The sequence below is a fragment of the Pongo abelii genome, chromosome 10, assembly GCF_028885655.2.
Source record: "Pongo abelii isolate AG06213 chromosome 10, NHGRI_mPonAbe1-v2.0_pri, whole genome shotgun sequence".
In the NCBI taxonomy this organism is placed as follows: Eukaryota; Metazoa; Chordata; class Mammalia; order Primates; family Hominidae; genus Pongo; species Pongo abelii.
The window spans coordinates 122,321,255-122,332,969 of NC_071995.2; the positions used below are offsets into that span (position 1 = coordinate 122,321,255).

At 47.9% G+C, this 11,715-nt stretch overlaps 1 protein-coding gene across 6 annotated transcripts; it reads left to right on the plus strand.

Annotated features, from left to right (window-relative positions):
• The first annotated feature begins 78 nt into the window (after positions 1-78).
• On the plus strand, positions 79-8,445 carry SNRNP35 (small nuclear ribonucleoprotein U11/U12 subunit 35). 6 transcript variants are annotated; one of them, XM_063712298.1, is made up of 3 exons: positions 142-269; positions 1,008-1,106; positions 7,594-8,445. In XM_063712298.1, exon 3 carries the CDS (start codon positions 7,597-7,599, stop codon positions 8,335-8,337), a length of 741 nt encoding a protein of 246 aa, XP_063568368.1. In that variant the 5' UTR covers positions 142-269; positions 1,008-1,106; positions 7,594-7,596; the 3' UTR covers positions 8,338-8,445. The 6 variants fall into 6 exon arrangements, with proteins under 6 accessions (XP_024112845.1, XP_063568368.1, XP_054384408.1 ...); XM_024257077.3 differs by lacking the exon at positions 1,008-1,106 and having other exon boundaries at positions 79-269; XM_054528433.2 differs by lacking the exons at positions 142-269; positions 1,008-1,106 and adding an exon at positions 295-548.
• Positions 8,446-11,715: the final 3,270 nt, after the last annotated feature.

An 11,715-nucleotide genomic window follows, 5' to 3' on the forward strand; every position in this document is an offset into this window, starting at 1 on the left:
TATATTCGATAGTCTTTCTTTCAACTTAGTTGTTGAATTAGCAATTTTTCTCTTAAAAAATTTTTTCTTTTAGCTTATTGTCTTCGGAGATGATAACACCCTCGTTGCGCGGCAGTAAACTTTTAAAGGTAAAACAAACAGGAAATGAGCGTCGGTGGCGAATCTGCTGCTACCAATGTAAAGGTCAGGCCGAGGCCGGCGCGGAGAATCTGCCGTCGCCTGCATCTGCTCGCCTATCTCCGTCGGAAGGGAGCCCAAGCTTTGCTGAGGTGAGTGGAAGCGGCTCGGAGGGAGCGGGCCCCACGCCGGAGAGAAGGAAGAGGGAGTGCGGCCCAGACGCTGTGCCCGCGCTTGTGTGGGGCGCCATGTTGAAACCTGGCAAAGGGGACGACATTCTGGGTTGCGTTGCGGGGAGTGGGGACGAGAGCTGGGTTGGAAGGATGGCCCCTTACTCCCTGCGGTCCCCAGAGAAGGAGAGGGGCTGGGGAGCGGCCTCGAGGGCCAGCGGCCAAGCTGCAGGCTGGGTGGATAGGCTTTTCCACAGAAACGTACGTGTTTGCCTCTGAGGCCCAGTGCGCATGCCCTGGAGGGCTCTGTGGGTCCCGCCTTCAGTTTTGCTTTTCACAGGAGGGGCAAAGTCTTTTTTTTTTTTTTTCTTTTTGAGACAGTCTTGCTCTGTCGCCCAGGCTGGAGTGCAGTGGTGCGATTTCGGCTCACTGCAGCCTCCGCCTCCTAGGTTCAAGCGATTCCACAGCCTCAGCTTCCCGAGTAGCTGAGACTACAGGCGCCCGCCACCACGCCCTGCTAATTTTTGTATTTTAGTAGAGACGGGGTTTCACCATGTTAGCCAGGATGGTCTCGATTTCCTGTCCTCGTGATCCACCCGCCTTGGCCTCCCAAAGTGCTGGGATTACAGGCGTGAGCCACCGCGCCCGGCCAGGAGGGGCAGAGTCTTACCCGGAAGACCCAGGAAGGAGAGGCTTCATTTATTTTTTGTTTTTCCCCAGAGACAGGGAGTCGCCCAGGCTGGAGAGCGGTGGCGCGATCTCGGCTCACTGCAGCGTCGACATCTCGGGTCAAGCGGTCCTCCCGCCTCAGCCTCTCAAGTATCTGGGACCACAGGCGCGACCCCACGCCCGGAGAATTGATTGATTGATTGATTGATTGATTGATTGATTGAAACGGGGTCTCACTTTGTTGCCCAGGCTGGTCTCGAATTTCTGGGCTCAAGCGATCCTCCAGCCTCGGCCTCTCAAAGTGCTGGTATTACAGGCGTGAGCCACTGCGTACCTGGCCAAAATTTTTCTAAATTTGTATAATAATTTATAATTGTAAAGCATTTTTGTAGACACCATATGATCTAATCTTCACAAAAACCTAGTGAAGTGACATTTAGCTACATTTCACAATAAGAATCGTGAAGCTCAAAATTTACTGACCTCAAATGATCCACCCGCCTCGGCTTCCTAAAGTGCTGGGATTACAGGCATGAGCCACCGCGCCTGGCCCCCACCATTCATTTCAGATCTCATCCCCTGTTGATGAATAAAACGAGAATGAGGCTGGGCGCGGTGGTTCACGCCTGTAATCCCAGCACTTTGGGAGGCTGAGGCAGGCGGGTCATCTGACATCAGGAGTTTGAGACCAGCTTGGCCAACATGGTGAAATCCTGTCTCTACTAAAAATGCAAAAATTAGCCGGGCGTGGTGGTGTGTGCCTGTAATCCCAGCTACTCGGGAGGCTGAGGCAGGAGAATCACTTGAACCTGGGAGGCAGAGGTTGCAGTGAGCTGAGATTGGCCATTGCACTCCAGCCTGGGTGACAGAGCGAGACTTTGTCTCAAGTAAAAAAAGAGAATGTAAAAATCGAAAGAGATTGTAGGAAATCTCAACCTAATGCTGCAGGGGAGGAAGTGCACCTAGAAAGATTAATGAGAAACAATGAAACCAGCTGTTAGTATCTATAGAAGCATGCAGATGAGAGAGAGAACAAAATCCATGCTTATCCGTTTGTAATTCTCTTCCGTTTTAATTTGAAGAAGTCTTAAAGTTTTGAACAGGAGCTCTGTGTACAATAATACCAGTTTTATTGGGTAGATCCTTGTGACTCCTGACTTCAAATGATCCGCCGGTCTTGGCCTCCTCAAGTGCTAGGATTGCTGGCATGAGCCACTGTACCGGGCCCCTTGTGACTTTTAATGTTGAATGGGGAGGGGTTCTTTTCCTTCAGGAGAGGAGGGGTGGGTCTCAGCCTCAGACACCCAGAATACTGGTTTGTGTGTTTTCTTTTTCCTATCTTTATCTCCAAAACCTTATATTTTATGAAAAGCATCAGAGGAAACGATTAAGAGCTTTAGCTCTTAATCCACACTGCCCCTGAGAGGAGTCCACACTGCCCCTGGTTCTAACTCCTCCACTGGGCTACTTCTTAGCTTTAGGATTTGGGGCAAAGGCTGCCTTTTTGTGTCTGACCTTTTGCATCTGAAAAGGCAATAATAATATAGTACCTAAGTCCTGGTATTGAGAAGTGAGAGGAGTTAAGAGGTTAGTACAGGCTGGGTTCGGTGGCTCACATCTGTAATCCCAGCACTTTGGGAGGCTGAGGCAGAAGGATAGCTTGTGCCCAGGAGTTCAAGATCAGCCTATGCAATATAGTGAGACCCCATCTCTACAAAAAAAAAAAAAAAAAAAAAAAATGCTGGGTATGGTGGCGCATAGTGAGTAATTCCAGGTACTCACGAGGCCAGGGTGGGAAGATTGCTTGAGCCCAGGAGGTTGAGGCTGCAGTGAGCCATGACTGTGCCACTGTACTCCAGTCTGGGCAACAGAGCAAGACCCTGTCTCAAAAAAAATTCAAGCGATTCTCCTGCCTCAGCCTTCCGAGTAGCTGGGATTACAGGCATGCACCATCATGCCTGGCTAATTTTGTATTTTTAATAGAGACGGGGTTACTCCATGTTGGTCAGGCTAGTCTCGAACTCCCGACCTCAGACAATCTGCCCACCTCTGCCTCCCAAAGTGCTGGGATTACAGGTGTTGAGCCACCGCGCCTGGCCTTTTTTTTTTTTTTTTTTTTTTAAATAGAGACAGGGTCTCACCATGTTTCCCATGTTGCCCAGGCTAGTCTCGAACTCCTGGGCTCAAGGGATCCTCCCGTTTTGGCCTCCCAAAGTGCTGGGATTACAGGCGTGAGCCACCACTGCCAGCCTCTTCTTTCTTTTTTTTCTTTTGAGACGGAGTCTCGCTCTGTCGCCCAGGCTGGAGTGCAATGGCGCGATCTCGGCTCACTGCAAGCTCCGCCTCCCGGGTTCACGCTATTCTCCTGCCTCAGCCTCCCGAGTAGCTGGGACTACAGGCACCCACCACTACGCCTGGCTAATTTTTTTTTTTTTTTGTATTTTTTGTAGAGACGGGGTTTCACTGTGTTAGCCAGGATGGTCTCAATCTCCTGACCTTGTGATCTGCCCGCCTTGGCCTCCCAAAGTGCTGGGATTACAGGCATGAGCCACCGCGCCCGGCTGCCTCTTCTTTTTTTCACGTGGAGAAATTCCAGCCACGAGAGAAGACATAAATTGAGTTAGAGCCAGAGCCCAGACCAGGACTGAAATTGTCTCCCTCTCATCCTGTGCTCCTTCTGTCACTCCATCTGTTTTTCATTATTTTACTGACAGCAGAGAGGCAGCCTCTGCAAAGTTGCTTGTTGATGATGACAGACATATTGCCCTCCTTTTACCATGTGGTGGTAAACAGTGTCATGTCCTGCTGCTTGTTTCTCAATAATCAGGTTTGCCTGATTTGGACTAAAAAAAGTTCTATGATTTTTTTTTTTTTTTTTTTTTTTTTTTTGAGACAGAGTATTGCTGTGTTGATGAGGCTGGAGTGCAGCGGCGCAATTTCAGCTCACTGCAACCTCTGACTCCTGGTTTCAAGCGATTCTCCTGCTGCAGCCTCCCAAGTAGCTGGGATTACAGGCGCCCACCACCACGCCCAGCTAATTTTTGTATGTTTAGTAGAGATGGGGTTTCGCTATGTTGCCGAGGCTGGTCTTGAGCTGCTGACCTCGTGATCCGCCCGCCTTGGCCTCCCAAGGTGCTGGGATTACAGGCGTGAGCCACTGCGCTGGGCCAATTTTGTGATTTTTGATCAGAGTTGGTTCAGTTCCTCAGCATTTATCAGAAAGCGTCCTAGGTTCTGGAACCACCAGACTGAAGAGTGTTTACTGTGTATTGGGCAAAACATGATCAGGACTTTAGAAGTTTCAGTGAGCTGTGAGAAAGACACAGTTGCTTCATGGTGGAGGGAGCTAAATCTGGACTTGACAGGCCCAGTAGAATTTCCACAAGTGGATATGAGGGAGATAGGCAGGGAGAGGATATTCCGAGGAGAAGAAATCATCCTGAGATGTTTGCACAAATGGTTTAGGCCAAAAAGAAAGAAAAATAGTACTGGGAAAGACATGGGGCTGAGGAATTAGGGTACATTCAAGGAAGGAGGAGCAAGCCTGGGTAGTTTACAAACAGACTTTGTTCCTGTTGAAAGGATCAGGAAAAAAATAGAATAGGTTTTATGATGGGACAGGGTGAGAGGCTAAGTGAGGGTCAGAGGTCTTTTTTTTTTTTCTTCTGAGATGGAGTCTCGCTCTGTTGCCCAGGCTGGGGGGCAGTGGCATGATCTCGGCTCACTGCAACCTTCGCCTCCTGGGTTCAGCCTCCTGAGTAGCTGGGACTACAGGGTGTGCACCACCTTGTGCAGCTAATTTTTTGTATTTTTAGTAGATATGAGGTTTCACCATGTTGGCCAGGCTGGTCTTGAACTCCTGACCTCAAGTGATCCTCCCGTCTTGGCCTCCTAAAGTGCTGGGATTACAGGCATGAGATCGTGCCCGGCCTAGTGTCAGAGGTCTTGAGTGCAGTGTCATTGATTTTGGATTTTATTCTGTAGGTGTTTGGCTTTTTTACTGAGGAAAGAAAAATTCACAGTGCACCTCTAAGTAATCACTCCCCCTATATAACCCATCAACTGAGGGAGAAATAAAGCAGAAAGATCCTTGAGGAAAATTTGAGTAAGAGGAAAAAAGTTATAGATATTTTAATAAATATTATGGAAAGATGCTGTTAGGAATGAGAACTACTGTATATATTTCACAGAAACCTGGTTTTTTGTTTTTTTTTGTGTTTTGAGACAGGGTCTCACTCTTACCCACACTGCAGTACAGTGGCATGATCAAGGCTCACTGCAGTCTCAAGTTCCAAGGCTCAAGCCATCCTCCTGTCTCAGCCCCCCTAGTGGCTGGGACTACAGGCGTGCACCACCACGCCTGCCTAATATTTTTGAATTTTAGTAGAGATGAGGTCTTGATATGTTGCCCAGGCTGGTCTCCAACTCCTGAGCTCAAGTGATCATCCCACCTTGGCCTTCTAAAGTACTGGGATTACAGGTGTGAGCCACTGCAACAGGTCAAGTTTTTTTTTTCTTCTTCTTTTTTTTTTTTTTTGAGACAGACTCTCGGTCTGTCACCCAGGCTGGAGTGCGGTGATGCGACCTTGGCTCACTGCAACCTCCGCCTCCTGGGTTCAAGCGATTCTCCTGCCTCAGCCTCCCAAGTAGCTGTGACTACAGGCGCATGCAACTGCGCCCAGCTAATTTTTGTATTTTTAGTAGAGACGGGGTTTTACCATGTTGGCCAGACTGGTCTCAAACTCCTGACCTCGTGATCTGCCTGCCTTGGTCTCCCAAAGTGCTGGGATTACAGGTATGAGCTACCGCGCTCGCCAGTTGTTTTTTTTTCTTAACTTTTGGGACTTCTTCCAGGAAAGACCTGTTTTTTTTTTGTTTTTTTTTTTTTCTTTTTGAGACCCTCTCTTTGTTGCCCAGGCTGGAGTGCAGTGGTGCAATCTCGGCTCACTGCAACCTCCACCTTCTGGGTTCAAGCCATTCTCCTGCCTCAACCTCCTGAGTAGCTGGGATTACAGGTGCCCACCTACCTCGCCTGGCTAATTTTTTTTTTTTTTTGAGAGAGAATTTTGCTCTTGTTGCTCAGGCTGGAGTGCAATGGCGTGATCTCGGCTCACTGCAACCTCCACCAACCCGGTTCAAGCGATTCTCCTGCCTCAGCCTCTCGAGTACCTGGGATTACAGGCACCTACAACCATGCCTGGCTAATTTTGTATTTTTAGTTGAGATGGGGTTTCTCTATGTTGGTCAGGCTGGTCTCGGAAATCCTGACCTCAGGTGATCCACCTGCCTCAGCCTCCTAAAGTGCTGGGATTATAGGTGTGAGCCACTGCACCCGGCCAGCCAAGGTTTTTTTTTTTTTTTTTTGAGACAGAGTCTCGCTCTGTCTTCCAGGCTGGAGTGCAGTGGCGCGAACTCTGCTCACTGCAAGCTCCGCCTCCCGGGTTCACGCCATTCTCCTGCCTCAGCCTCCCGACTAGCTGGGACTACAGGCGCCCGCCACCACGCTCGGCTAATTTTTTTTGTATTTTTTAGTAAAGACGGAGTTTCACCGTGTTAGCCAGGATGGTCTCAATTTCCTGACCTCATGATCCGCCCGCCTCGGCCTCCTAAAGTGCTGGGATTACAGGCGTGAGCCACTGCGCCTGGCCTCAGCCAAGGTTTTTAAGTAACATATTTCAGCATTGGCTCTACAGCTTTGCAGGTTGGTCACAGAAGCATTAGCTGGGTCTGAAATGTTAGTAAGCATTTTATTATTCCAGCAAAGATTCACATGAATTAACTATGTATCAGAAGGCATGACAACTGCAGTGTGCTTGCTGAGCAAAAAATTACCATTGCAGTAAATTCTCATGCTCCCAGGCTAAACGGATTATCAGCTAGGGATCTGAGAAGAAATCCCCTGTTCCTTTTGAGCCAAATAACCTGCTGCTGGGTCACTGTAGCCTTAGCTTTGTTGTCTGTTTACTGCAGAATGGTGCATCCAAATCCCTATTTTCTCTTGTAGTTTTAAAAAAGTCTATATCTTTTAATGATGCATAGTAAAAAATTTCCACACGAATGATGTGATATCTAGAATTTGTTTCAGGATTATCTGGGGGCAGATTATTCTGGCCACATGTGCATGGCAGTTCTAGCTGAGCCAGGTGAGAAGTTTGTGGAGGGCTATCGTATGATTCTCTGTGTTGGTATTTGAAATTCTTGGTAGTAGAGTTTTAAAATTGCCCTTTTCCACCAGCAGTTCCTGGGCTAGTTTTCCTGTGATCATTTTAAAGGTTCTGAAAGGGAAGTCTGGTTTTGATCCACGTTGCCACATTGTAATGTGTTCATAGTTGGTAAGTGCCCTTCCGTGGCTGAGCCAGATGCTGCATATATGGGTGAAACCTGAGCACGCCGCCCTCTGCTTCCTGAGAGGGCATTTGTAGGAGTGGGTAAGGCCTTCTCTGGAGCACAACTGCCTGGCTTTGGTGCTGTCTCCCCCACTTACTAGCAGGGAGGACTTAGCCTCTGTGGGTGTTCCCTTCCTTTCCTGTCTTTAAGAAGGGGTGAATGATAGTATCCTTTTCATGGGATTGTTGTAAGGGTTGAATGAGTGGCTCAGAGTAGAGGCTCCATCCATACTTGCTCTTATCATTCTTAGAACATGAACGATTGGATGCCCATTGCCAAGGAGTATGATCCACTCAAAGCGGGCAGCATTGATGGCACCGATGAAGACCCACACGACCGTGCAGTCTGGAGGGCAATGCTGGCACGATATGTCCCCAACAAAGGTGTCATAGGAGATCCCCTCCTCACCCTGTTTGTGGCCAGACTAAACTTGCAGACCAAGGAGGACAAATTAAAGGAAGTCTTTTCCCGCTATGGTGACATCCGGCGGCTTCGGCTGGTAAGGGACTTGGTGACAGGCTTTTCAAAGGGCTACGCCTTCATCGAATACAAGGAGGAGCGTGCCGTGATCAAAGCTTACCGAGATGCTGATGGCCTGGTTATTGACCAGCATGAGATATTCGTGGACTATGAGCTGGAAAGGACTCTCAAAGGGTGGATCCCTCGGCGACTTGGAGGCGGTCTTGGGGGAAAAAAGGAGTCTGGGCAGCTGAGATTTGGGGGACGGGACCGGCCTTTTCGAAAACCTATTAACTTGCCAGTCGTTAAAAACGACCTCTATAGAGAGGGAAAACGGGAAAGGCGGGAGCGATCTCGATCCCGAGAAAGACACTGGGACTCGAGGACAAGGGATCGAGACCATGACAGGGGCCGGGAGAAGAGATGGCAAGAAAGAGAGCCGACCAGGGTGTGGCCCGACAATGACTGGGAGAGAGAGAGGGACTTCAGAGATGACAGGATCAAGGGGAGGGAGAAGAAGGAAAGAGGCAAGTAGAGGCCCAACAGCAGACCCCAAAGTGAAGTTACAGTGGAAATGAGTGGAGGGGTATTGTCTTTCAACACAGCGTGAGTCTAATGGTTGAATAAAACTTACTGATGATTATGGGGTTTGGACTAGTTTTCTTTCCAATCTGGAACTTCGGTTCAAGCTGATACGAATTTATCATCTTCCTCACATAGTTCTAAGGACATGTTTTAACAGGATCAAGAAGCAATTTTGTAGTTACTGGCATCTGTACAGAAGGGCATTTTCTTTTCTTTCTTTTTTTTTTTTTTTGAGACAGAGTCTCACTCTGTTGCCAGGGCTGGAGTTCAGTGGCGCGATCTTGGCTTACTGTAACCTCTGCCTCCTGGGTTAAAGTGATTCTCCTGCCTCAGCCTCCCTAGTAGTTGGGATTCCAGGCATGTGTCACCATGCCCGACTAATTTTTGTATTTTTAGTAGAGACAGGGTTTCACCATGTTGGTCAGGCTGATCTCCAACTTTTTTTTTTTTTTTTTTTAATTTGAGACGGAGTTTCACTCTAGTTCCCCAGGCTGGAGTGCAGTGGCATGATCTTGGCTCGCTTCAATGTCTGCCTTCCAGTTCAAGTGATTCTTCTGCCTCAGCCTCCCAAGTAGCTGGGATTACAGGCACGTGCTGCCACGCCCAGCTAATTTTTGTATTTTTAGTAGAGCTGGGGTTTCACCATGTTAGTCAGGCTCTTCTTGAACTCCTGACCTCAGATGATCCACCTGCCTTGGCCTCCCAAAGTGCTGGGATTACAGATGTGAGCCACTGCTCCTGGCCTAGTCTCCAACTCCTGACCTCAAATGATCCACCTGCCTTAGCCTCCCAAAGTGCTAGGATTACAGGCATGAGCCACTGCGCCCATCCAGAAGGGCATTTGTAAGGAGCTAGTATTCAAATTTAATTTGGCAGTAGGAATTTGATTTTCTCTCATCTGTTTTAAATGATTATCTTGAGTACGTGGCAAAAAGAGATTATGACCTAATCACACTCCTCTGAGTCCTTAGAGGAAGAACACTAATCTGGTCAGAATAAATTGTATCTTTCCTATCTTTATATCCATAGCCCAAGAGTTTGCTGAATTGAAGTAAAAATGGGATAGAAAACTGAATTCAAGTAGAATGTCCAGAGCCCTAATACCAGAAGGCAGTCTGCACAGCCAGGGCAGCATTCTTGAACAAATGCACCTCCACTCTCACTCAGAATGCCGACTGCCTTTCTTCTTTTTCTGGCTGACATTTAAAATTAAAAACCAAAGTTGCTGGGCTGTGATCTATGGCAGCCTTCCAGCCCTTTGAAAAGATAAAGTTCAACAGAAGTGGTGAAATGAAAATGAAGAATAAGGAGTGGTCAGGATCTATGAAAGAATTACAGCTAGTTCTGATGGACTGATTTTTCCTTTCTTTCTTGATTATCCAGTCTCTGGTGTGCTCGAGAGCTAGATCTGCTGACCTTAACTTCTGAGGACTTTGAGCAAGTACCATACTGTTCGGATGATTTTCAAAAAAGTGACATTTAGCATTTTGATAAATGGCTGTCTTTGAAAGTTCATATTCTGAAAATTCAAGATGTTTCATGCAAAATAAATGATTTAGTACCATTGCTAGGTTTTTGCATAGGAGTATGAATCTCTCATGATATTACACAGGGAACTGGACCAACCTGCTGTGGCTTAAAATTGCTGTCAGCTGTTAGAACAGTTTTAGAAAAATAGGCCCTTTCCTTTGTGAATTTCCAGTACAGAATTTTATTATTTCCCAAGTCTCAGAAAACAACCTTGCAGGAAACCTTTTTGATTTCACTCACATTTAATTTACAAAGTGTTCCCTTATTATGGCACTAGAAGGGTGTTGTGGCTAGGGTAGATTGTCTAGAAAACAAGACTGCCTGCATTAGGGAAGCCTTGTGAGATACCTTCAGGACAAAAAGCAAAGCCAGTTGCAGTGTTTGTGTAGTTGTCAACTCTGAGCATCAGAACAGGGAGAGATTGAAAACATGCACACTTGGCTGGGTGCGGTGGCTCATGACTGTAATCCCAGCACTTTGGGAGGCCGAGGCGGGCGGATCACCTGAGGCCAGGAGTTTGAGACCATCTTGGCCAACATGGTAAAACCCCGTCCCTACTAAAAATACAAAAATTAGCTGGGTGTGGTGGCAGGTGCCTGGAATCCCAGCTACTCAGGAGGTTGAGGCAGGAGAATGGCTTGAACCCAGGAGGCGGAGGTTGCAATGAGCCAAGACCACTGCACTCCAGCCTGGGCAACAGAGCGAGACTCTGTCTCAAAAAAAAAAAAAAAAAAAAGAAAAGAAAACATGCACACTGAGGCTGGGCGTGATGGCTCACGGCTGTAATCTCAGCACTTTGGGAGGCCATGGCAGGTGGATGGCTTGGAGCTCAGCAGTTCGAGACCAGTCTGGGCAACGTGGGGAAAACCTGTCCTTACGAAAAACACAAAAATTAGCCGGGTGTTGGTTTTGCGTGCCTGTAGTCCCACCTACTTGGGAGGCTGAGGCTGGAGAATTGCTCGAGCCCAGGAAGCGGAGGTTGCAGTGAGCTGAGATTGTGCCACTGCACTCCAACCTGGGTGACAGAGTAAGACCCTGTCTCAAAACAAAAAACAAAAAACATGCACACTCAGACTCCAACCCTGTACATTTCGGCTTAGTGTTCTATGGGCTGTGGTGACTTTGAAAGAAAAACAATGGTACAGTCTCCATGGTAGGGACTTTGGCAGTCTCCATGAACATGACAGAAGCAAATACTCTTTGATCTAGCAACTCTGCTTCTAGTTTATTCTGTAGACCTTTGTGTGTGTGACAGTGTGCAACACTTTTTGAGAGTAAACGATTGGAAGGAAGCTACCTATCAGTGGGGCCTAGATCAACATTAATAAATATCACCTCCATATGGTAGGCCAGGGCATTGTAGGATGTTCATTAGCACCTTCCTTGGTGTTTACCCATAGATGACAGTATCCTCTCTCCCCCTCCAGTTGTGACAACCAAAAATGTCTCCAGACTGCCAAATGTCCCCTGGGGGCCTCAGTCATCCGTGGTTGGAGTCTCACTCTGTCGCCCAGGCTGGAGTGCAGTGGCACGATCTCAGCTCACTGCAAACTCTGCCTCCCGGGTTCAAGCGATTCTCCTGCCTCAGCCTCCTGAGTAGCTGGGACAACAGGCGCCTGCCCCCATGCCCAGCTAATTTTTGTATTTTTAGTGGAGGCAGGATTTCTCTATGTTGGCCAGGCTGGTCTCAAACTCCTGACCTCATGATCCGCCTGCCTCAGCCTCCCAAAGTGCTGGGATTACAGGTATGAACCACTGCTCCTGGCCATGAGAGCCACTGTCTTATGTACTCATATGG